We start from the raw sequence: 27,609 nt of genomic DNA, 5'->3' as shown, positions 1-27,609 counted from the left end.
TATTTTAATATTATTTTGTTCAGACCCATAATATGATCCACACTTATTTCATGAGGTTTCTATTTAATTTATTATAATTAGAGTGGAAATCTACGTGATGTCAGATATTGTAAATGAAAATTATTTCACAATTAGGAATATATACCCACAGTCATATGGCTGCAACTGCAGATTTGCACATGGAAAACTGGACTTTCTGTGCACATAGCATTTTGTTTCTACCAGAAATAGCCACATTTAAGTCTCTTGGGCTATGTGCCTGTCAGCATGGTGGATATTATGTCTGATTTGGCACATGAAATTCTGTTCTATTATATTTCACATGCACATACTGAATTACTCATACAAAATTTCAGGGGAGTGGAAAGGGAGGGAATTATATCATGTATGTTGGTTTGGGTTTGTTGGAGACACATTATCACAATGTTGGGGGGGGGGCGTTGAATGATGTTTTTCTATGGCACTATTCGGTCCTAACAACAACAACAACAAATTATTCATGTATCACTTAATGCAAATATATCAATGTTCAGTTAGATGGAAAAAAGAAGCACAATGACGACTTCTCTTTGCCAAGGAATGAAATTTCACCAGCCAGTTCAAGTCTGGTAGTTTTGTATTATCAAGCATATAGAGATTACTGATACAGTAAGACCATATAGCTCACCATAAAAGTATGAGGTGTGACTAGAAAAGCAACAAAGAAAGCAGTCATGAAGACAAGCAGAGGTCTTCAGGTTGAGAAGGAGAATGACTACATGATACTACAGAACTCTTATTATGTTATACATCTTAAACCTGCTAAAAATAACTGCTTTTTAGAAAAATTGGCAAGATTTGTGGCATCTGCAGAAATTTACCACACACACACACACACACACACACACACATCCTGTGAGGGTTGTGGTACAGCCTGAGAATACATATTTTTGTTTTGGACAAAACATCCAATGCAAGGTAGAAACTACTGACAAAATATTAACAGAATCATAGAAATGGAACTGCCTGATTTGGTTTTTATGATGGTTTGTCTTGTAAACTGTAGTATGTTTTTATTATTAGTGATACAGCAATAAAACTGCTAGTCCAGTAAGGTTTCAAACTGGATGGAAGACCATGTGGTGAAATTCATAATTCCTGCATTGCATGAGGTTAGACTAGATGACCTTTGGGATAGCTTCCAACTCTAAAGTTCTATGATTCCTACTATATTTTATACTTATTTGTTTTGTAAAAGTGCCTAAAGAATTTATTATTAGAGGCAACTCATAAAAACAAATAATCATCATCAAGGCCTTGCGCATGTAGGAAATCTAAGTGTACAGTGCAGAATCACAGAATTAGACAAGCTTTAATATTTTTTTGTATTTTCCAATAATAATATTTAAAGCAATAAATGACAATTAAGCACAAAAGACTGAGAGTTCATGCCATCAGTTGCATCAAATTATTTTTGAAATATAGGGTATAGGTTAAGCTTTTGTTAGGAAGATCGCAAAATTGTTCAGCTTTTTTGGGGGGAATAAACCCAAATTGTTGAGCTTTCTTGGGGAAACCTCCACCTAAAACAGCTTTTTGAGCTTTCACTGCTTTTCTCATCTCTTTGGCATACATCTGGGTTTTCCAGGCATTTTGCCAATTCCTCGCTGATGCCATTTTTACATCCAAAAACCAGGACATGTCAGGAATTTTCCTGATGTATGGCAAGCCTAATCAAATATAAAGTTTTTGATATCACAAGCCCTTATATCCTTCTGGGTGTGTAAATTAAATCTTTTAGTCTTAAAAACTAGACTTTAACAAGTTAGTTCAAAAACTGATATTTTATTATAGGTAACATAATGAAAACACTTGTCATGCCTACTCTAAACTGTGTGTATGGCAGATCTAATTGCATGCATGGACATTTGTCTGCACTGTCTAGCCACAGGGTGACCCAAGAAGACCCACACATCTTTCTCTCTAAATTTGCAGGTTCTTATGGGACATGACAATTGTCTGTTCATCATGTGTTCAGATATATATATGGTGAGAGCCACAGAATGGGAAATTTTAAAGCAGCCATAACATGGTAAGTGGGTCTGTAATTTTACCCAACATAAAGGAACCAAGGCTCCCTGCTTTCCCTCCCACACAAAAAATCGTTTATAGATGAGTTACCACATGGCAACAACACAGGTCTGTGTAAACTCAGAGAAAAGCCTTGGGAAGACTTATTGCAACCATAGTACTGCCTATCCCTAACCCATTTCAAAGTCCACTGATTTCTAAGCCCCATATTTCTGCAAAACCTTTAGCACAGCTTTTGAAGGAGACACTACCAGCAGTGACACATGCGCACATATCCACCTTTGGGATTTTCAGTCACTTTCTGAAATGACTATCTACAGCCAAAAAAAAAAAAAAAAAGATGGCTGTGTCCTATGTAGAAGCAAGGGACCTGAAGTGATGCCCTAGCTCAGGGTCGTTCCTTCTGTGCTTTCAGATCATGATGTTGTGCTGGTAAAATAGACATAACAACCTTTCCTAATTATTTGCTGAATACTGGAGCAAAAGTATTCTTATTATCTATTGAGGGGAAAATATATAAACTGAGGGGAAAATAAGTTTTGACAATCACTTTATAGAATTATGATTATTTCTGAAAGATCATCTGGTACATGGAATCAGTCATGCCCTTATCCGCATTAAGATTACACAGTGATATGGTTATGTTTCCATAATAAAGTGTTTTGACCTTTGAATCTTACTTTTGTGAACTGTCAAAATGTTGAAGATAATTTCCTCCATTGCTTTCCATGATTTGCTTGCTGGATGTGTTTCTCTGTAGACTGATTAATACGTTATCTTTGCTTTCCTCGTTGTGATTAAGGGAATGTTGAATAATGTCCTCTTGTCTGTGTTCTTCGTTCTTCCCCATTCCAGACACTGTCATGAAAGAGTTAACGGACATAGCCTGAGTGTGGCCAAGAGCACTCCGTCTTTCAGCCATAATGAATGAGTCCTGATTATTTTGTTTTACACCAGTTATACATAAGTTATTTTGCTCTGTGATGTTAATGGCTTCTTGGTTCAAAGTATCTGTCCGTTTTCCTGGTTCCTCTCCTTCAGTTGCATTTAGAAGTCCATATTCATGTGCGTAACGGTGCTCACTACTTAGCTTCATCAGCTTCTTAAGATACCAACTCTGGAGCTGTACAGCATCTGTAGAGAATTCACTTCGGGAGGGGGGGAGTTAAAAAGCATCTATTAGTTTTAGAATAATAACTCATCAAACTTTCCCCATCTAAGTTTTAGTTATGCTGCCCCGTAAGAAACAAAAATAATAGCCTCCCTGCAATTTAAAAGACCAGAGATTGTTTAATTAGCCAAAGGTCAGGGAAAGAGCCTCCCTGGGGAGAGCAAAAGACCCCAAGGTTTCAACAATATCAGGCACAAATGCCAGTTTGGAACAATTTCTTTCCAAGCTGGACATATAACCAGCTGAGACCCTCAATGAATAGATACAAATTCTCCTTTAGTTAGAGATTACAGCCTTAAAAAGAAACATCTGAAGACATGAGAAATTTCACAGAATTAAGCTTCCTGATAGAAATATGTGAAATATTCTAATATACAGGGTAGCACCTATTCTATAAAACTATAAAACATATACTTTGATTTTGAAATTGTAGGATTTAAATGTGCATATAGAGCTATTTCACCAAAGCGGCTAAAATATTACTCTTCTCATTTTTACATGTCAAATTAATGGCATGTAATCTTGGGTTGGTCTTAATAGGGTATAATGTGTCACTGTGCCTGTTTATCCCTCCCCTCAAAAAATAGCATACCTGTGAATTAGTTATTTATGTACCTTTCCCTTTCTGTCTGAAGGAGCCAATGTGGTGGCTTACAAATAAGAAACACAAATATTAAAAACTAAAATAACCAGGAAAAGACACTTGAGAATCACATAAATTATATAAAATCAGCAGACAAGAATAAACTAAAAGCATTTTAATATCTCCTTCATATGCAAAGCAAAATCAATAGCAACTTTAGATTTCCAAAGCTTTCCTGCAAAGCTAGCTTCCAAATGTCTGCCAAACAGTGATAAAAGATTGGGCCAGTCGGGCTACCTTTAGGAGAGAATTCCGTAAAGGCTGTGGTACAACCAAAAAGACTCTGCCTTTGGAAAACATGGAGCAGTGATTTATTCATTTATTTTGTCAAGATCAACCGAAACAATTCGGTATTACTGTATTATTATTTTTGCAACACTGTTGCAAACAAAGTCTATGGTAGTATACAGATTTTCATAAACAGTTAATAGGATATGGTATTACTCCACTTATCTCTGCCTTCTAAGACTAGAGAAAAGGGAGTAGGTTTTTCTGTCAAACAGAAGAACTCTATAAGGGGCCAGACATTAGTTAGTTTGAAATGAAAGCCAGTTTGCATTAAAGTTGTAAAATTCACTAGAAAGTATATTAGAAAACATATTAAGTGATGCAATCTCAACTGAAAACATCCCAAATGTGACAGAAGATGCTTTGACACAGAATATTTCATCAATCAATCTTTTCTTATCTAGGGAGCACTTCTGCTGCCTTCTCTACTTCTCAATGTATTGCAGAATACATTACTGAGTGATACAGTAATGTAGAGACTGTAAAGCTGGTTTCACTCAAGTGAATCTCTAGAATTACAAGCCTAGTTTTAGTTATTTCTAATGTAAAGTATCCCAAGTTCAGTTTTTATAATGTCTAGGATTGCAAAGAACCAAACCTCTTGAGGACCGGATATAGCTTTCAGGTAATTTTGCCATACGAAATAGTTTTAGAGAATGATTCGCATCACCATTCAAGAATAAGACAAGAGGTGATGCTGGACTCTAACATTTCAGCTTAATATACATATTATTCAACATTAATTATATCATTATGTAAAGAAGCAATATTACTTTAAGTGAACTTGATATTTTTTTATTATACCTATGGAAATTCTGACAAACTTTAAAGTTGGATATTGTTTACTATGTTGTGCTTTTTTACTTGAAAGATGGTGAGATATTATCATGCTTCACAAACAAAAGCATTTTGGATTTGTTTTTTTTAAAAAAAGATAATATGCATTGTATAAAGAAAAATAAAAGATGTGACAAGTACATATTCAAAGAAGCATCAAGTAATGCTGTATAAATTGACATATACTTTAATATCATTATTGTTCCAATCTAGCTTGCAAAATGCCTTTAACTCCATAAAGAATTTTAATGTTTATATTTCTTCAGCTATATTTCCTTTTATAAGCTTTTATGCCATTTTCATCTGTTTAAACTATAACTGTTTAAAAGGGTTTCAACTTCCATTAGTGTCTTTTATTTCCAGGCATCTGTACAAGAGCCTGTTGAAAGTCAAAACACTGAAACGGAAGTGCATTTTAGCATAGCTACTTACAACTAAGTGTGAAAAGATTAACTGACAGACAGAGTAATTAATTTTTTTAGAGCACATAATTCTTAAACATGGGTAGGCAAGGCCTAGTGAATTTGAAAGCAGGAACAACACAATTTAATTGAGCAGCTCTGGTGTATGAAACATGGATTAGGAAACCTAGCTATGATTACCTTTGGCAGTTTACATACTTGAGGTCATACCTACAGGGCCTCATAACTTAGTGAGATGTCAAACAGACAAGAAGCTTGCTTAGTTTTTATGCTGTTCATTAGGCATGTTGCATTAAGGCTGCAATCTTATGCACTCTTATCTGGGAGCAAGCCCTGCTGCACAACCTGAGGGCTTATTTCAATTAAACATAGGATCATGCTACATGACACTTAATTTACATGAAATGGAGATGGCTTCAGGCACACATAGAAGGGGGGGTCATGTGTGATTTTATTATATGAATTTTGTTTTCCATATTTTAAAAAATATATACCACACCATCAGGAAATTAGAGAAATATGAGAACTCAGTAGCAAAGCACATGTTTTTCATGTAAAGTGTTCCAAGTTCAATTCTTGGAATCTGCAGGTAGAGGTGAGGAAGAATGCTGCCTGAAACTCTAGAAAGTGACAGGTCATCAATACTGAGCTAGATGGTCAAGTAGTCTAACTCATTATAATGGCAGCTTTCTATGGATTCCATTTTCTTTGTGGAATGGCACTATTTTTATTATGGTTCTCATTATTGTTGTTTTGATTGTTTTACAGTGCAGTCCCATGCATGTCTATTCAGTTTTGTTAGTCTCTGTGGATTCTTTTCAGAAGCATTGGGCACACATATGAAAACTAAATAAATAATGCTGGCCCATTTCAGAAATTAAAATGTGTTTTAACATTTTTCATAATGTAAAAGAACAGCTAACTGATAGAAAAGACACAACTGGTCTATCTTAACCAGACAGCTTCCCCTTTCCATTATAAATCACACCCATTTTGTTTCAGTCAGAATTTTACCTCATCACCTTAGAATTGTATGCTGTTCTCCAGATTACCCTTGCCGACAACATCACACAACTGAAATTCTGCCATTACCTTTTCTTTACAATAAGTCTAGTGCAGGAAAGCAGAGATTTAGCAAATGTGTCTCAAGTCTTCTAAGCAAACACTTTCCCAATTTGTTTTACAGCACTTCAAATAAGAACTCGTGTGCTTCTCCTGAGTGCGGTGAACACTTTAGGCTCTGTTCAGACACTTAATCCATGGGGTGAGGCATGCAAGGAAAGGAGTTACACCGCACACATGGTAAGAGCAGATGGGCACTTCACACCTACAGAAGACTACTTAAGTAAAGACACGGTCTTTGATAATACAGTACTAATTTCCTCATGCATATATGTCTACAATGGTAGATAGCATCCTTGCAATGCAAAGCAATGTCATGAAACAACTAATAGAGTCTTAAACACAGTGAGTGCAATCCAGCCACAATTAAGGCCCATTAGTTTAATGGAAGAGTAAAGCATGTGGTTAATTTAAAAACCTTACTAGTGGCTTTGTTTTATGAAACCTTGAGGAAGAGCTAAATCCATCTGGTACATTTTGAGACTGTTGTTTTTTAAAAGGTATCACAAGGAATGAATTAATTAAGTAAAAGAAAAACTGAAATAGATATTTTAGCAACTTTTCACCTTAATGTGATTCTGATGTATTCATATTCTCATATTTGGGAGCACAGAAAGACATATCAAAATGCTGAATATACTTACATTAACCTAGTTGTGGCTTTTTTGCTGACTAAATCAATTTTTTGAATCTGAGCTTGACAAAATGCTGCAAAGCTTCCTGGCTGTGGTTTGTTTATCATTCTTTCATCTGCATTTTCTGCATCAGACTTTATGTTTTCATCATTAAGCACATTCAAACTGGGAAGAACTTTAAGTAAAAACCGCCTTTTAAAATGAGAAAAAGCTATGTTAGTGCTAGAATAAACACAGTTTATTATCATCTCTGCTGTAAGGAAGATGGTTAGGAAGATGCATTTTCTTGTTTAACTACATAACTATTTACTTGAAAGACAATAAAACATTTTGTGATTCTTTAAAGATGAAAGAATGCACTTCATTTGATTATTGAACCATATATATAAAGTTCTGATCCAAACCAGGCAGTAGTTCAATACAAGGGAATAGATGTGGGAGAAATAAGTTTGAGTCTCCTGACATTTAAAACAACAACAACTAGAAAAGTAGCTATGGGGTTGCCCAAGTTGGATTGGGTGGTGATACTGGGAAAAGGGGGTATTAAACTCTCCTACTTCCCCCTTACTGCGTCCTCAATGGAAATTTCACCCTTGAAGCTTCAAAAAACCCAACTGAGGGGAGAAAAATATATGCGATTCCCTATCTTTTTCTTTCTCTTGTGGGCTGCTTCCCTGCTATGATACTTCCCTAATTGAAATTGCCCCTCTGTATAGTTTCAAGAAGGTCAACTGAGAGGAAGGGACAACAGGTACATGGCTACCTTTTTTCTTTCACATGGGCTGGAATTTTATATTTGTTTTATGGGAGAGCATGGCAGTCATTTTTGGCACTGCAATTTCATCCCAAAAAAGCACTTTTTTGGGGGGGGGGGGCTGTGATCTCGTGCAGGTCACTTGACTTGTGCAGGAGCATGGCCCTGGAATAACTGTCCCGGTTTTTCACCTTGACATGTTGGATGGTATGCCCATGATGAACTAAGGCAAATAAAGAAGCCCTTGCTTGTTTGGGAGCTCCTTATATGCACTGGGGATTCCAGATCAGGAATTCTGGAAGCACAGTAATTTTATGGTGGGGACAAACTTATATAGGATCCCCCAGGCCAGCATAAAAGTAACTACAAATAATAGCTATTCAAGCCATTTTCTTTATAAACAATTACAATATCACCAAATTTAGACTCAATCTAGCCAAGGATAAGCACTTTTAAGTTCCCTGGATTTCAGTGGAAAAGTTAAGTATATGTTGGACACTTTCTGAACTGAAATATACCATCAATCTGATGGACAGATGCCCAAGGAAAAACAATGAACTAAAACAACTTAATTTTGGCTGGCTCATATTCCTTACTTCTATAAATAACATCATAGCTACAATAGCAACAAAATGTTTCTTGTTTTTGTGTGTGTGTGCAATAGTATTAGGTGATAGCACTAAACTGATAAGTCCACACTACATGTGCAGGGCTATTAGAAACAATGTTGAATAATGATATATTGAAAAGATGCCATATCAAGTTGATTAATGTTGGAAAGTAAAGTTTGTTAGAGCCATGGGATCTTAACACTAGTTTTTCCAGCTGGGTTTCTCCTAGTGGCGGCTGAATCAATATTTCATTTAGTGAAAACTTCCTGGTGAATATTCTGTCACTTAAGAGGTTCTATTAATCATTACTGCAATGAAACACTTTCCCCCTAGGAGTGCTCAAACTGATCCCAGGGTTTAATTTCTAAAAAGTGATTTCTTAGTACTTCAGCTTCCTCAGTGTTATCACTGGCTGGACATGAAAGTAGGAAACCTATTGGGAAATTTTACAACTAATTCCTTTGTTGGTATCAAGGGGTTATGTAAAGTTCACTGAAACATATTGCCTGAAGTTATAGTGAATGCTGAATTCAACAAACCCATACTTTATAGTATCCCATTAGATAAATTAATCTCTTGTCCAATTATGAAAGCTCAGTTGGTCAAATAATGTAGGAGGACCTTGATGGCTCAGGAATTTCAAGGATTTTTTAAACTGGGCTTGCATGGAGCAACACTTAATTATATGTAATATCAACCATTAAAAACAATATAACTACAAATGGTAAGACAGTTATGTCGTCATATAACATGCACTGCTTTAGGAAAATTATTTTGTCTTTTACAATTACAGTACCAGTTATCTTCATCATGCAATAATATAGATACATATTCACAAGTAATGCTGTGCTAGTCAATTTCTACATTTTTCTGCATATATGTTGCCTCATCTGCACCTGTCATATAAAACATGTTTAGAACAAGGGTCTGCTCAATTGGTATGACTCTTTGGAACCAGTACTCATGGTAAGATCAGGAATGGCTCTCGGGTTCATGGTACCCTCCTTGCCTGTTCCCTAATTACATACAACAGTTAATAGCTGAACTGATATATTGTGTTTATTCGAAAGTTGGATCTCCCTGATCCTCTGATCTAAACACTTCTAGCATGATCCAAATTTTTGTGGGTCTCCAACTTTGTAGGGAATGAAGTTCCTGTGTGTGCGCGCTTGCATATATTGTAATATGACTTTCGGCTGAGCTGAAATTTAGAAAAATGGGTTTTCCAAAGTGAGTCAGCCAAGTTCCATGTGGAAAAAGAGATGACAGAAAAGAATCTGAAAGCATAACCAAAGCAAGCATAGAAAGGAATGTGAAAAAGGGAAGGAGGCCAATCTAGCTTTAGAGATATCTTATAATTATTTGAAAACCAAAAGAAACTTTTCTACAAGGTAGAATGAAATACAAATCATTACAAAGAATGGAAATGGACAACAGTATAGCCTAGTTATCATTGTTTGCTTCCACATGAACACAATTTGATAGGCGTTTTAAATTAGACTGGGAATCACCTAGCAATTGCTAGTCTACGTAAACAAGTATCAGCATTGGAGAAAGTGCTACCATCATGATACAACAGCAGTTGTACTTCCAAGAAACAGGAAATACCCTTTTACGGATGTATTTGTTGAGCCACTTGAAGTCCAAAATGAACATGACTTTTTTTGGGGGGAGGAGACCAGGGAGAAGCAAATAAATTAAATTAAATGGATGTTTGAAGTTGATATAGTTTTAATAGCATTGATTTTGAGGAGATAGGATACTCAGAAGATGCTTCCTAATGAGATGCTGATCTACCCTGTCAGTGCTGTTATTATGTGCAGGGTTTGTTTTAGTTTCGCCACTTGGTGAACTGGAGCAGAGGTAGTTTTAGGGTAGTGTGAGCAGTTTGGCCGCACCGGATGCCGAGCTGCATTGGGTGCTGCAACAACAATGTAGAACCAAGTTTGAGAGGCAGGGGGTGCCGAATTTTAGGCAGTGTTGCATAGGGCAACACTGAAAATTTAGAGCCCAAAGTCCACCACTGACTGGAGAAAGAGGAGACCACCATATTGGATGACTACAAAGGTGGCTTAGGCAAATTCATGGAGGATAAGACTAATAGCCATCCTCACTATGTAATACCTCCAGTTTCAGACGCAGTATACTTCTTGGCACTAAAGGATCCTGACTAGCTGAGTTGTGTAAAGTCTGCATAGGCTTGCAGCCTAAGTGAGTTGAACTCCACTGTTGAAATCAGTGGACAGGGCCGGCCCTACGGCCAGGCTGGGTGGGCAGGGAGCCACGGCGCCGGCCCGCCGGGGGGGCGCATCGCAGCTGCGCCCGCCCGCCCGCCCGCCGGCCGCTCTTCCGCACAGCAGCGCCCTCGGCAGTAGCTGCACGCTGAGCCTGCCCGCCCGTCGCGCAGCAGCGCCCTTGGCAGCCTCCCTGCGCCTGCCCGTCCGCCCGTCACACTGGGAAACGGGGCGGGGGGGGGGGGCGCCGGAGGGATCCGTTGCACCACGGCGCCAGAGGTGCTTAAGACGGCCCTGTCAGTGGAACAAGTTAATCAAGAACCACAGAAAGCACTAGGAATTAAAGGTAATTAACTTGACTTCTTTTCTGTGCAAATAATTATTGTAATCAAAAGTATTGGCAAATCTTTTTTTCAGAACAAGATACAATCATGGTTCTGTTTTCACATTCCCTTTCATCTGTGATGTATGTTGCTTCTATAAAATCTTGGGAAGAAGGGAGAAAAGGAGAGAGGAAGTGAAACAGCTCCCCAAAAGTACATTTCACTATTATTTGGTTAAAGGCATAGCTGGCCACCCTAGAGAAAGAAAAAAGAACAAAATCTCAGCTACCATATTGATACTTAGCACTTGTCACAATCTCTTACTCTTATCTGGTTACCTCCAGTTCTCCTCTTGAAGAAGTGGATTTCCTTGCAAGGATAATTCTCTTAGGCTATCACAACCATAAAGCCACTGAATGACACTGTTAAGATCTGCATTTGTTAAGAAAAGTACAAATAAAATAAATGGAATAATTCTTTTATTGCTGTTGGGATCACAACAAATTATTTTCAAATAATTGTCAAATTTGAAGAAAACTAATTAAATCAAGTTCATCCTTCCAGAGATTATGAAATGCCAACCCATTTCGCCCCTCCTAATCATTGCAACATAGATATATGGCCAGATTATGTTCACCATATTGGATTGTTATAGGGTGCTAATTTGGACAAATTTCGTTTGTTCATTTAATCACTCCATGAAACTTTTGCTCTCTTTTCTTTTGATTCACTGGATTTGCGTGAATGCTATTTGGTATGCTGTTTATCTTTGTTATATTGGTAGATGCCTGGGCCAGTCTTTTTTCTTGGCTAAGGACAGTTGTTACTCATCAAATTCAAAATCCCTTGGCTACTACATGAAGGCATAGAAACTAAACTAACCAAGGCTTAATATAAAGTAAAAATATATAATTACAGCAATATAGCAATATAAGGATACAAAGTAATTTTGATTTCCTTATCACAGTAAGACTCTAAATCAGAATGAATAACTTGAATTAGAAACACACATAAGTTGTAGATGCTATTAAAAAACAATAACTCATGGTGTTTTAATTTGAACTGTTGTCTATTATGTAGTAATATGTATTTAAGTATTACTTAGATAAACTGTCCTTTATCTATGATTGATGGTTGAGGAGAAGACCTTGGAATTGTCCACTTGCTCACTACTTTTCCATTGTCATTAACCATGTAAAGGCTTCTGTCAGTATTATTCAAGCTAAGCAAGATTTACTCTTAACCAGGGTTATATCTGGGTTTCAATCCTGCACAAGAGCAAACTCTCAGCACTGCTCAGCATCGCAGCCTCAGCCATGGTTAAGCATAGCAAAGATTTGTGTTGGTGAAGAGATAATGTGATTCTGGGAGTACAGAAAATTTGTATACCAGCTCTAAACTCCATGCTTAAGAACAGTGCAACAAACAATATAAGCATTTTATAGTTCCCTCTGTATATGTGTCAACAATGACCGCTCGCCACATCAAACGGGGGGCGATGTTTGCGCGGTCGCATGCAGCCCCCTGGATCCCAGAGTGACCCCTGGTAGTTCGGACTGGCATCCTCCCCAGGCTGGATACCTGGGTTCTTCGCCTACCTCAGCCAATCGGCCAATCCTGCCAGGGGGATTGGCCAGGTAAGGGGAAGGACCACACAGCCCACACAATAGAAAGTGAATCTTACCTAGGAAGTTGTAGTTGGCTCCAGAGCTTCTCCCACCCTCCACACCCTCATTTAAGTCTTCTTTCACAGGTTAACCTCTTTTCCACAGGTACACGGGCGCTGCTACGTCAGGGTTGCTGTTGAAGGGCCAGAAAGGAATTTCCCTGCATTGGCAGGTTTCACCTTTCCCATAGCAATACGTCACAACTTCAGCAGTTTCAGGATTTGGGCGGAATCCTAGTCTATCTTCCTAAATGGGGGGGGGCATGGAACGATGTCCACGCCCCCCCTTTGCGGCGGCGATAACGGGGTTCCCTGTTAAAGGGGTCTTGAGGGGAGGCATTGTCCATACACCAAGAGGTTGTCATTGCTCTCCCCTCCAGCGGCGGCGAATGGGGGGTGGGCTCTCTGCTTGAGCATATGTTCTCCAGAGCCAGCCCAATCCCCACACATTCTGGATAACCCTGAAGTCTCCCAGATCCCTGGCTGGGGACTGGGATGGAGAATGCCCAATGCCTGAGCCAAGGTCTCCCTACATCTGAATCTTAATAAAGTTGTGGCCAATTTTAATCCCATAGCAAGTTCTTTTGAGTCATTATTCCGCTCAGGGGTTGCCGGGGGTTTGGGGGGACTCCGCCTGTCCACGCAATCGGGCTCACTTATATTTTACAATGCAGCATCTGAAACTCATGACAACAAATGTCCCTCCCATTTATCTTTTAAACTCACCTAATAAGCAGTTGTTACTGATATCTAGCTTTTCCAAAGACACACACGAAAAAAGAGGTGCAAGTTCAGTCAAACTGAAAGAAAAACAACCAACATTTTAATAGAAAGTCAATGCAAAAACTATCTTAACCATGGGAGTGAAAAAGATGGAACAGGTATTGCAGAACTATACCTTCAAAACCCAAATATTTTTTGTATCATTTGGTAGCAAACTGCCTGTTAGCTATCCAAGGTGCTAGAAGGAAATTGTAACAGTTTTCCATGTAATAACGGATAACATTGATCAGGCTTCAGGAAATACCATAAGAACTATGGTTTTCAAAACTAATGAAATGACCTTCCTTAGAGAAGAACAAGCAATTCTGTGGAAGGCTTAGTTTCCACATAATCCCCTTTAGTGGATGCTACTTTTGGGACAGAACAAAGGTGATCTCTTCCAATCAGTGCAGTGGAGATACTGCACTCTTATCTTAATTATTAGAATGAGAAATAAATGATGCATACATTGATTATATGCAATCTATTTGGCACACCTATTCATACTTTTTTCTTAAGATTCCTTCCTCCACCCCACAGCTAAATATAAAAGCAACAACAACCACCTTTGTAGCTTAGAGATACTCTGAACCTACTCATACAGTTATTTACTGCCTTAAAGAAAGCTTGGTATTAAAAAGAAAGAACTCTACCCAAAGAGATTTGTAATTGTAGACATATTGCGCCTTGCACCATCTGTTTGTTTTATAGTATATTTAACTCAAGCGACACCTGAAGTTCTCAGAAACTGCTTCCCATGCAAAAGGTTCTTAAATGCATGACAACATAACCTTGCAGCCATTAAATTTCCAAGATGTTATTCCATTTAAAAAAAAAGGTACATATTGCCTTTCTTCTATTTGTCTCATTATTGCATGAGAGAAAGGCTTTCTTGTTATACTAACAGAAGGAGCATTATTGACCATGGTATTTAGAATTGAAGGCTGTAAGTAGGCAGCTTTGCAATTTTAGGTGGAAGTTTCACAGTAATGGGTCAAAGCAACAGCTAAACATTTTCCGGAACGCAGAGTTGACAAATATAGTCATGTCCTTTAACTTTAATGAATCTACTCTGAATTGGAAACCCCACCAAATCTCTGTCCAGTATACTGCTAACTTTTGAAATGCTCTGACAGACTGAGAACAGAGCACACAGTAAAATCATAGATGTAGAAGAACTCTGTATGTAATACATCTTATGTTGCTTGTTAATGATGGCATTTAGGGTGTCATAATTTTGAGAACTGGATGTCTTACTTGCCATTCAGATCTAAAATTCTTGTCCTGTACTATACAAGGCAAATCCTTTTTTTCCAGTCTGTCATTCTATAGCTTCCTTTTCACTGGCGGTCTTTGTCTTTTTTTTCCTTTTTCTTTTTAGAAAATTCAAACCAGAAAGACAAAGGACATTACAGAAAACTTAATACCACTTGACCTTGTCCCACTAGCCCTGGGCATTAAAAGGATATAAATTACAAAGACGACACAGAAGTAAAAGATATTTTTTTAAAAGTCCAATAGCTTCCTTTTTCTGGTATCATTTAAAGACAAATAGTCGCAAAGGCAGGACAAAGACAGTCTGGGAGACTTATATGAAGAAAGCAAAACTGAAACAAACTTGAAAGTTAAATGCATGTGGTAGTGGGGGTTGGGGAGGAGAAGCAGCAAAGTGCTGAAGTGTATACTCCAAAATATGTACACTAAATACACATTTTGTCAAAATCCATTTATTGCTCTTCTCTGCAATGCAGATAGTTTTTTATGGATGCTCACAGACTTTTCTTCTGTATTATCTTGTTTATTTTTCAAAATAAAATAGCAACTTTTGCTGAATTAAAGATGCACAAGTGTTAAAAGAAAAAGGCAACACTTCATACTGATAAAAAGTACCGGTAATAAAATAAAATGATACTTGATCATTACAAAGTGCATCTTGTAAAATATTTGTTTGGGTCATGATTCAGACAAATCAAAGGCAATTAAGTAAAAATTCTAGGAGAAGTTTAAACATATGTTTGAGGCTGTGATCCCATGCCCACTTACTTGGGAATATGTCCCGTTAAACTCAATGGGTCTTATTTTTGAGTAAACATATATAGGATTCCACTGTATATTTCTTAAACAATCAATGGTACTTAAAAGAGGCAAGTCTTAGGAGTGATCCAGAGGTTGCAGCTGGTGCAGAATGTAGCAGCTAGGTTGCTTATGGGGGCAAACTACCACCAGTTTATAACACCCTGCTTGGGGGATTTGCACTAGCTGCCAATCTGTTGTCAGGCCAAGTTCAAGGTGTGGGTACTAAAATATAAGGCACTATGAAGCTCAGGCCAGGTTACTTGAGAGACCATCTTATCCCATATACAACCAATAGATTGCTGTGGTCTGCAGGGGACTTTCTTCTGCAACTTCCAAAGATTTCAGAAGCCAACTCCACAGTAACTCAGAGCAGGACTTTTATTATGGTTTCCCCTGTTCTGTGAAATAGCCTTACTGTATACAACAGGTGCCCACTATCTGCATTTTCTGGAAACAACTGGAGACATTTTTGTACTGTCAGACTTTCCCAGCTGGATAAATGGGTCTTTCACATGTATGTCTACTTTGTTAGGGTTTAGTCTTGTTTTAATCATTTGCTATAGCTTGTGTTTTTAAACTGTTTTTAATTATCTGATGCATAAATCACATCGAGACAGTTGTTTAGAAGCTGAAAAATAAATCAGTAACAACAACAACAACAACAATAGTGTCCAGATCAAGGGAAGTAATGGTACAACTCTATTCTACATTGGTCAGACCACATCTGGAATACAGTGCCCAGTTCTGGGCACCACAGTTTAAGAAGAGTGTTGACAAGCTGGAACACTCAATAGTGCTAGAGCTGTTCGACAGTGGAACGGACTACCTTGGAAGGTGGTAGACTCTCCATTGGATATTTTAAAGCAGAGATTGGATGAACATCTGTCAGGGATTCTTTAGCTGTTGTTCATGCATTGCAGGGGGTTTGACTAGATGACCCTTGGGCTCTCTTGCAACTTTACAATTCTATGATATGGCTTATTTTGTTTGTATATGTATCTGTATATATGTTTGTATATGTACTGTACTTTTCTGTGTAGAATACAAGGTTTGTTTTTTTACTCTAAAATAAGTTTTGAAAACTGGGGGCATCTTATACATGGGTAGTGGGTAGGAGTGATGAGTGACTGGTTGCAGCCGCGAGCTGCAGATTGTCTGCAGTAAATGGGTATGTGATTCGTTGCTGCATCAAGGGCTGCTGAGGATTGGCTACCACTGTGGCAATAGTGATTGCTATTTACTTTCGCTGTTGGCTATCAGGCATACACGAACTATTTTCAGTGAGCAGTGAGAGCGATTGTAACCGTCGGGTTAGGGATTTACGGCACCTCCCCCAAAAGCTCAACAACTCCAATCCTACCCCCAAAAAGCTCAACAACTTTTGGCAATTTCCTGAAATTTGAGTCCCCCAATATAGGGAGTGTATTATATACGGGGGCTGGAAAAGTATGGTAGATGGTTCAGAGATGGACCACTTATAAACACCATCTCCAACTCCTCGAAAGATTCCATCAACGGTGTCTCTGAAAATTTTTACACATCACTTGGGAAGGCAGGTGAACTAATGCCAGTGTACTGGAAGAAGCAAAGATTACCAATGCCAAAGCAATGATTCTTCAACATCAACTTTGTTGCAATGCCCATGTTTTGTGGATGCCTGATTATCGTCTTCCAGAGCAACTAGGCCTATTCTATTCCGAACTTAAAAATGGAAAGCGTAATGCTGGTGGTCAACAAAAGAGGTTTAAAGACTCTCTCAAGGCAAATCTGAAAAAAAAGTAGTATAAACACCAACAACTGGGAAACACTGGCCTGCAAGTGCTCCAATTGGAGAACAGCCTTTACCAAAGGTGTCATGGGCTTTGAAGATGCTCAAACTCAGGACGAAAGGGAGATACATGCTAAGAGGAAGGCAAATTTGGAAAACCTCACCGTGATCAACTCCTCCCCAGAAACCTATGTCCCCGCTGTGGAAGGACGTGTGGATCCAGAATTGGCCTCCACGGTCACTTATGGACTCACTGTTAAAACTGTGGTCATGAAAGGCAATCTTTCTCGGCTATGAATGATCACAAAAGAAGAAGAATGCTCCCCAATCTCTTAACAATGGTTCAGAGATCTGGAGGACCCCTCAGACTTGCACACTTCCTTCCCTTCTCAACCTCATATGCTCCTTGGTCCCTCTTCTAATTATTCCTCTTTTCAGCATTAGATGAAACAGAGTTTGAAATCATAGTTAGAATCAGGTTTCAAATGCTTATTTTAAAGCTGCCTCTCCTGAGCTAACCATGGTTGGTGCTGAAATAGAAGGGTAGGGGAAAGTTTTGAAAGCCCAAGAACGAAAGAACAGGAGAGGGGTGCTATTGCTCTCTTAAGCACGGAAATTCCTACATGATACAACTTATAAAACTTAATGGACAATTACTTTGAAAAGGGGGAAGGTATTCTGCTGAATAAATATATGGTACATACGGAAATATTAGTATTGTTATTATATATTTTTATCCCATCTTTTCCCCTGATATGGACTTAAGGCACAGATAAATGAGGACAGCTTTAAAATATGAAAATGTGTTCTTCTCACATCATGCAGATATAATGTACTTCATTCTTTTAACAGGGGCGGTTATCCAGATAAACATACTGTTCAAATTTTTAATGTGTGCAATGCTTTAAAAAATATTATGAGTCACCTACCAGTATTTCATCTGCTAAAACTTTATTAGGCATCCATGTATACCTTCAAAAATTAATTATTCCTATTATAAGCTAAAGATGAAGACTGTTATCATCTATTAGTTGCAAATTAGACTTTCCTACTGGAGCTTTATTCTTAAGGAATATATGGATTCACAATCCTAACATTCATAGGGGCTTCCAGCAGTCAACAAAAAGGAAATGACACTCACTGCACACTCTTAAGAAGAAATCATACAACTGCATCAGCTGCAGGATAAAAGCAAAGGAACAGCTTTTCTTTCAACAGCTTACTTCATTACATTCAATCCTTCTGTACAGAACATCCAATCACTTATGCCATAGCAAAAGCATATGGAGCTGCTTAGAACATGGCCACATTGGTAAAGAAACTACAAATATCAACTACTGAACTACTACATTTTTTACTGCTTTAATCATCCATTCTGCTGATATTGTCATCCATTCCAGCTATATTTATTGTCATGCCTATCCACTTCATCTTCATTCTCACTTTTGCCCAAACGATTTATGTTAAAGATGTTGACACATACAGCAGAGGTACGGGAAGCTTTTCCTGCTAGAAATGTCAGCCAAATATCCGCTCAGCTATTATGACAGAGTGCTTCCTTCCACACAACAGGAAGCACTTCACCAGCTGTCGACTGCAATATACTGCAGCAAAGGGAGGGGAAAGAGAGAAGTCACACAACAGGGTTCAATATGTATGAAAGGCCCATGGCTGTATCATAGCTGCCAAGTTATCCCTTTTTTAAAGAGATTTTCCCTTATGCTGAATAGGCTTCCTCGCGAGAAAAGGGAAAACTTGGCAGCTATGGGCTGTATGCTTTGTTTGTAGAAGGACCCAGACTTGATTCCTTGTATTTCCAGTTTTAAAAGGGTCTGAACTTTATAATCCACCCCCTCAAAAATATATAATGTTATTAGTTTTACCTGTTTTGTGAGATAAAAAGTATCTGTAGCAAAGGCAGCCAATATGTAGAAAGCTTTCCCAAAGTTGAAATGCTGTTGTCTTCCAAGTATAATTCTCTTAGCAAAACATGATTTTCCAGGCTGGGGAACTAAGCATAAATCAATAGCATATTAACATATTATTATAGCACACTGCATATCATACTAAAACGACTAAGGCTGCAACCCTATTTGCAGTTACTGCAACATAGGTTCTTAATAGGTTTTTGAAATATTATTGTTCATTTAATATGCTGTGAACCACTTTGAGCATAATTTTGTGGGGAAATGGCATGCAAATCAACAATTGATGAAGTTACACACACAGGTAGAGAAAAATATATATATAAATGGGACCAAAATAAAAGACAGGAGGTTCAGTCTGTGACGTTCCTTTGAAAAACTGAAATGTATACTCAATAATGTATATAGTGACCATTCAACAGCAGCAATGGGGGATATGATTCTGTGTGTCATGCATGTGCATACACATGTGTGTGTGTGTGGATCTGCCCAACACTCCTTTCCCAACACATTATTTCAGAAATAAGATTAAATTTGAAGTCTTATAAAACAGGTAAGTGGTGACGCTATGTGATTCCCTCTCAGGATGATCAAACAAAACCTTATGCATTGATAAGAATGGGACACTCCAAGTGTCATCTTAGAAGAGGCACTGCACCTTCTCTATTGAACATGAAGGAATGTATTATGTAAAACAATGTATGCTGTGGCACATAAATACATCTTTAGAAACCCCAAAGTGTGCTTTTTATTCAGAACCACTGGTTTTTCTCATCTGCAAATATAATCAACAGATAGACTAAAACTCATATGAAGAAGCAATCTTAAGCTCCCTGCAAAGTGTGGTTGGGTGCTTCAGACCTTCCACCAAGTGGATAGAGCAATCCATGGGTGGAGGAGATCTGCTGCCAGAGATGTCTCGGGAACAGTGCACAGTATATTTAGGGGTGACTGCTATCACGGAGAAAGCTCACTGTTGCATTGCTACCAAGTAACAATCCAGCAGATTCTCCTCAGAAGAACATGTACAGTAGTTATCTGGTTGGGTACTGTAAGAATACGACTGTGTCTTTGGCCTGATCCCTGAATGGGTCTTCTTAAGTTTTTTTAAAAAACTACACCAAACTTAAAATTGGCACAGCTATTCTTCTTCTCATTTAAAGCAATGGAAAGAGAAAAATGAAAAAGCGGAAAGGAGAAAATCGGGGTGCCTGGCATGAGCCTAGAAAACAACAATTTCTCTACCACAGACTTTCCCCCACGCCTAGAATTGCTGCTTTAATTGGATAACAGCCAGGGTGTTGTTGTTGTTTTTTACCTCATTGAGGTTATTCCCTTGTAACTTCAGAATTTGAAGAAGGCCACAATTTTCAATGCCATCAATATGAGTAAGATGATTAAAGGAACAATCTATATACACTAGAGTAGGAGTATGAGATAGTCCTTTGGTGCTGATCAATTGATTGTGATCAACAACAAGTCGTTGAAGATTTTTCAATGACTCCAATCCACCTAAAAAGTAAAGTTACAATCTTTCAAAGCATTGAAATAGAAAAATACATTGGTTTTGACTTACGGAATCAGAAGTACAACAGGCATATATTATATACATAAAAAACGAGTATGTTGCCTCTGTTTCCATCATCATACTAAATAGTTACTAAGCATGAGAAGGACATACCTAGTCCATAATATGATTGTTTATCAAACTCTTACTTCTTTCTGAAATCAGTAATAAGTAATAATAGCTTCCTATCAGCACATTTTGTATTTTATTCTCCATTTGTTAAAACCATGTAGCATTCATAAACCATTCATAAACACCCCAGATTCTCTGTTCGAAGGGAAGTGGATTTATTTCTTTACTGAATATTTATGTTGTATTTCCATTCAACAAATTCTCAAGGAAGCTTGCATGGTCAAAAATACATCTAGACTACATAAAAAGACATATTAACAATAAACTATACAAGAGCAGCATACAATCGCATGACAATCAAATGACAAAAAATGAAAATAAAATCAGGACTGATAAAATAGAATGGTCTTTGCCTAGTGCTGGAGTGACATTAAGAAAAGTGCTAAGCCAAATATTGATATGCAGTTGTAATTATTTTTATTGGGACACATGGAAGGGATGGGGGGAAGTCAGGAGATTCAGAGTAATCTCAGTATTTGGATTCTGAATTGATATTTGTTGTGTGTTTATATTTTTAAAAATTTAAATTTTTATTTATGGCAAACATTGCTTGCCATACATCCAGATTTTCCTGGACGTTTCAGCAATTTCCACCTGGGCACTGTTTCCAACGACCGAATCCTGGCTATGTCTGGGAAATTCCGGGTGTATGGCAACCCTAGCTACAACGTACGAAGTGGTGTGTGATGTTGAGTGATGCTTTCCCGATTTTCTTGTTTTGAAAGGAAAACAACGTTTTGTGACATGGCATATGTGCTCGCTGCTTGCTTTTTTGTCTGCAAAACACTGATGGAGATAGAGAAAGAAACTAAAAGTCAGTATGCTAAACTTTCTCTTATTTGAATTCCAACTGTTTTATGAACTGGAAAATGCACAGTGCATGCTTGCAATATGCTCTAATACAAATGTTGCAACATATGGTCCCATATAACACTTTGATTGTCCATTCTTCAAAATTATTTTTTTGTTAGAATTAGGGACATGATCTAATGAAGAAATTTGCATGTGTAGCAGAGAACTCTGCGTGCAGCGGAGACTTCTTGCTTTTACTATAGCTGTTTCTACTGCCAAGTCACAAGATGTTCTTAAACTTGAACTACAAATAGGCTCATCAGCTCTGGGAATTGCAAGGATGAAAAGTTTACTGAAAGCTTATTTGGACTGAGGTCCAAGTTTCAAACCAGGAACTATGCCTTGAATCTCAGTTTAAAATACCGACAAATATTTCTGCTGACATGAAAAAATACTTCTAATATTAATATAGCAATCAGCAGAAAATATCCTACTATCTATAACCAAATGCCTCTGCACTGAGTACCAATCCTTTACTTACTTACTTGAAAGTAAATTGCATTGAATTCAACAGATACCCATAAGACTGTATTGCTAAAATGTCACAAGTTCTGCATTACATTAACTAAGTTTTCTCAGATTTTTTAAAACTAAGAATCAGACTACTAGTTAAAATATATTTCCACTAGGATGGATTTGGGTACCATTCCTCAATTACTAAAAAATAATTTCAAATATACTTCTAAATTTAAATGCAACATTGCAAGTCAGCGGTTTGGAATCTGTTGTTAAATAATTTGGAAAGCTAACCTGCACCACCTAGTGGATTTATGGAATATAAGAGAGTTATTTAGACTTGTCACTTTGGATTAATTTTTTTCCTTAGGAAAGTCCAGTTATCATCCCCTCCTGCTGGCATAAAGCAGCGGACTGATAATAACAGTATATCTAATAACAGGTTGAACTCTTGCTTGGTGCATTATCTGTTAATTTTAAAAATAAATTTTGGGATCACCCAAATCGCATTGTAAGGGTTAAACTACCGGTAAATATTTCATCAGGAGTGGCTGTTGTGGTGGTGCTCTACTACCATCCTAATATTGGGGTTGCTGCTGTTTATTGGAATGGTGTCAGGTGATACAGGGGGGTGGAAAGCATTAGGACTGTGTGGGCACACCAAAGGAAATATTGGATTTGGTTCTCCTGCTACACCACTGTCCTGGTAAGTGGTAGCAATGCTTCCCCACCCACTCCCATGTGCTATTAGTAATCACATCACAGTGATGTGATAGGGCTAATAATTGGTGTATGTGTGTCAAAAGTAACAGTGGGGAGGGGAGAGTTAAACATTTCCTTCCCACGGGCTCCTTGGCTGCTATTAATTTAAAAAAGAGCATCTGACAAGTTTCCCAATTACGGTACAGTATACATTTTGTGTCATGTGTAGTTTGGCCTGGTCTTTTTGGGAGGCATGGTTAGGGGCATGGTTGGCAGGTACTGAAGAAGGTGTGGAATTACTAACACTTCAAAAAAATAAAATAGCATACCTTTCTGTTTCTGATCCCCTGTAGGGTTGGAAAGGACCATGTGGATCATCTACCCCACGCCATGCAGGAATCCTTTGGCCAATGTGGGGATTGACCCTGAGATTATCTTTGAGCTACCTTTGATTTGTTAAGATGTTATTAAATCTAGTAAAGCCCACAACTTCTTTAATAGGTTGTCTCCATTGGTACAATAATATGTGATGCTTTGTTTTAAGGGTTCTGCATAACTCGGAAGGTAACAAAGCTTCATATTTACTAACTAAAGCTGGTTCCAAACGGAATATGTTTCTGATGTCAAAATTACCAATAACCTAGACTTTCTTTCTTTTTAGTTTATTTTTGTTAGTTTTCAAATTATTATACAATCATGAAGACGGAGGAAGAGTAACAAAAAATCAGAATATATCCAAATAAAGGCATATTTGTAAATCCGAAACTAGTTTAAATTATTCTGATAAATCAACAGTCAGTATTCATATAATGCAATACTTTAAAAAAACACAACAACCTTATTTTATCAACTGAGTTTAAACTATGTACTCTATCTGCATTTAGTTTTACATAATGTGGAAAACAAAAGGGGCACTAAGGACGAAAATGTTATATACAGTACAGACAGTGCAATTCACTGCATATTTACGCAAAAGGAAGTCCTACTATATTCAAGGAACTTACTACCAGGTAAGTGACAGCAATTTAAGCCTCATTTTAAAGAAACAGCCACAGAATCATTTGAACGGAATGTAATAAGGACTGGGGTGGGGTTGTTGCACTGCAACTTCCAAATCTACCCAGGGAAACTCTACAGGACTCAAAGATGGAAAAGGAGGGGAAACTCTTTAAAAACACAAGCCTATCTTTGTGTAATTCCATAAGGTGATTAAAAAAAACCTATCAATATGTGATTGTGTAACATGAAATGCAGCTTACAAACCAGACCTCCCCCAAGCAGTTGATGAGGACAGAAAAGCAGGCTCCAAGTGGTTTTCTTGAACATCTACTTTCTCATTCAAACTCATCTCATTTATGGGTAAGCACAGTGCTTTCATTGTATATACAGACAGGACAGGAGGCTTTTGCCCCATTGGCCCTGTAGTCTTCATATCCAAGACTCATCAATTCATATTATGTCACTCTCACATTAATCTTTCTGATATTCTACCTCAGGAAATCCATCTGAAACAAGTAATCCTTTACAGTACTACTGGCACCGAAGACAGATTGAACACAGATTCCAGCATTTCTGCTACCAATCAGTCCACCTTGTTGGTTTACCTTGGATTACTGATCTTTGAGATTTAATGAACACCAACAGTCACTATTCCAAGCAGAAGCTTGTGCCTAAGAAATCTGTCACTTTAATATAGAAAATTTAGCAATCTAAAACATAACCAACTGGATTGGGTGCATTGACATTATAAATGTTCACATTGAAATTAATATTTATATACAAGATTTATATACTAGAAGTAAAATAGTTTCTTAACCTTTCACTTTCAATGTTGTAACTTTTTTGGGGTGTGTGTGCAGAAACTTTGGTATGACATCATTTAAAGAGGCTTTACTGGAAAGAAGCATTCATTCAGCTACCTTGACACTATTTTGCATAACAGGAGACTAATAGCAACAGTTTTGGAAATATAAAATAAATTATAATGTCATTCTTTGGTTCATACTCCCCTTTGTTTATTATGTGCAGACATCTTATTTGCTCATGGGGCTTTTTGGGGCTACTTTTATTTTTTACCACAGTAAGATAGCCAAGACAGTTTTTGCTTTTATTCAGCCAAGTGCATGTTTCACTGTTGATTCATCAGTTGAATCCTCAGGTTTTGAAAACCAGTTTCCTAATATGTTACTTCATTAAATGAACCACAAATCAGATGTATACCTTATTTTACTAACCATACTCATGTACACTACAGCCTGGATTCTGTTTCTTTGTCTAGCCTGAGCAACAAAAGGAACCCTGGGTGAAACTATGAAAACAAGAGCAAAATATTCTCAAATGCTCGAATTGAAATCTATGAGACAACCAAGCAGATTGCAGCATGAGATCAGGGCCGGCCCTATGGCCAGGCTGGGTGGCGCAGGGCGCCACGGCGCCGGCCCGCTAGGGGGGCGCTGCACCTGCCCGCCGGCCGCTCCGCCGCACAGCTGCATCCGCCCGCTGTGCAGCAGCGCACACCCGCCGCACTGGGAAACGGGGCGGGGGGGCGCTGGAGGGATCCATCGCACCACGCGCCAGGGCGCCAGAGGTGCTTAAGACAGCCCTGCATGAGATGCACTGAGAGTGAAGGAGGAGAGCAGACATTAGGATCAACAGTGCGCCAAATGGAAGACAGGTCTTCCTTCAACTGTATCCGCAAATTCCTGTGAGCTTTCTTGTTTACTTTACCTTGAAACAAGTTAATCAGCAAGACTGGCCATTTATATAAAATCTGCTCTCCACCACAGACACTGAGTGCACCAGGGAATATGCAAATAGGCACCTATTTACTTTCCCTGGTAAATGAAAGTTGTTTACTTGTACTGAAGTGTAATTAGGAACTACAAGACTGCCCACCTCTGACCTGACTCTCAGTGCTGAGACAACCACCATATTTTTAAAAAGAGGAGACCACAGAGGCTACTAACCCAAACCAATTAACAGAGGAGTTTATTGTTAATCATATAAAAATATCTTATTAAGAAAATTTATTTACCTACTAATGGTTGCAGTACTATTTATCAATGGAAATAGTCAGCCCCTTACCAATTCGAGTGATTTTATTGTAGGAAAGTTCAAGATTCCAGAGATTAGTGCAGCCATATAAACCATGAAGGGATGAAATGTCATTTTTGTTCAGAATTAGAATGCAGAGATTTTCTAGATTCTCACAATTAATCCCCTTAATATTGTTTCCCTGTAAACAAAAAAAAACAATATTTCAAGTTTTATTTCATTTTTTGGATGAACTAAAAAGAATTAACAGTACAATCCTATTCATGTCTACTCATAATGCTCAATAAATTGAATGCAATTTATTGCCAGGTAAGTATTTAGGATTGCAGCTCTTGCCTCCGATCCTGGTACAAAATTCAGTTCGAGCCAGGCTGAATTGGGAGGGAGGGAGGTTTTCGTAGGTTCCCCTGGGTGAGAGGCAAAGGAGTGTAGTTATGGGATTACTATCTTCTGCCTACCACATGGGAAACACTTACTTGTGAGCTTTAGTTTATCATCTGTGGCCCTAAACTTTGTGCTGTACATAGGGTTATTGGGTGGAGGTGTTAAGATGTGTCTGGATGAGCCTTTGGCAGGCAGTTACAGTGATACTGCTTCAATTCCATTCATTGTAGGCAAGAGAATATTTAATCTGAATGGAGGAACTGACTACCACCTGGGGTGGAGGTCTAGATGTTTGGCCCTTTTCAGCTCCTCCAGCAGTTGTTGATGGGCCTAGCAACTAAGCCCTCTGTTTGTTGGTGCTATTACTTAATGCCAGGCCAGTCTGTAATTAAATTATGTTCATCCCTGATTTGACCTTGAAGGGGATGACCTTACATGTATTACTGCGACTCACATGCATAAACTGAGTGGGCATGGGGTAATTCAGTTGCACACATCTGGGTTCTTGGTACAGCACCAGACCAGTCTAGATGGTCAAAGGTGTGTGTGTTGGCATTGTCCATAGAAATATCATCTTTTACCAGAAAACCTATTGATTTGGGGAGGAGCTTAGAGGCGCTGCATCTGTGTTAGACTAGATAGAGAGATTTGGGGTGCTGTCAGTGTATTCACCACCCTGCTGATAAGTAGCCTCCCTGACCAGGCTGGTCACTAGCAAGATGCTAGATGACTGCAGGACAACAGTCCTGGGTGACTTCAATATCCATATGAAGGTTGCTATTTGAAAATATGATGCTGGACTAGCTAGACCTTTGGTTTGATCCACTAGGGCTCTTACGTTCTTATAGTATATGGAGTGGATGTGTAACAGCACATTTTGAAATAATTTCCACTTCAGCATAGACTAAAAAATACATAGTACCTCTGCATCTATGTATTTTAGATCTTTGCAGTTGCTGAGTCCTTCCAAAGAAAGCAATCCACAACGTCTGAGACTCAAAAATTGTAGCTTTGAACACTGTGACAACGTGGAGAGGCTGCAGCCCGGCAAATCTTGAAAGGTAACTGTGGTCACCTAGACACATGCAATAAGAAAAAGTATATACTCTTGCAACATTTGAAATATATTTGCAATGCATTATATAAACTGTGATT

The 27,609-nt window shown here is 38.2% G+C and overlaps 1 protein-coding gene across 4 annotated transcripts in view; it reads right to left on the bottom strand.

Annotated features, from left to right (window-relative positions):
* LRRIQ1 (leucine rich repeats and IQ motif containing 1) overlaps nt 1-27,609 on the bottom strand; it is a 101,066-nt gene that overhangs the window by 64,937 nt on the left and 8,520 nt on the right. For all 4 annotated transcript variants that reach the window (XM_035127677.3, XM_035127679.3, XM_088651769.1 and 1 more), the window contains 8 exons: nt 27,377-27,529; nt 26,101-26,251; nt 20,626-20,819; nt 19,266-19,393; nt 13,503-13,576; nt 11,449-11,542; nt 7,198-7,380; nt 2,751-3,218 (listed from right to left, as the gene is read on the bottom strand). In XM_035127677.3, coding sequence (XP_034983568.3) covers nt 2,751-3,218; nt 7,198-7,380; nt 11,449-11,542; nt 13,503-13,576; nt 19,266-19,393; nt 20,626-20,819; nt 26,101-26,251; nt 27,377-27,529 — 1,445 coding nt within the window. The remainder of the gene's footprint in view (nt 1-2,750; nt 3,219-7,197; nt 7,381-11,448; nt 11,543-13,502; nt 13,577-19,265; nt 19,394-20,625; nt 20,820-26,100; nt 26,252-27,376; nt 27,530-27,609) is intronic.

Source organism: Zootoca vivipara, chromosome 9 (assembly GCF_965207765.1).
Source record: "Zootoca vivipara chromosome 9, rZooViv2.hap1.1, whole genome shotgun sequence".
NCBI classification, from domain to species: domain Eukaryota; kingdom Metazoa; phylum Chordata; class Lepidosauria; order Squamata; family Lacertidae; genus Zootoca; species Zootoca vivipara.
Note: the sequence above shows the minus strand (reverse complement) of the source record. Positions and strands in the feature narration are given on the sequence as shown.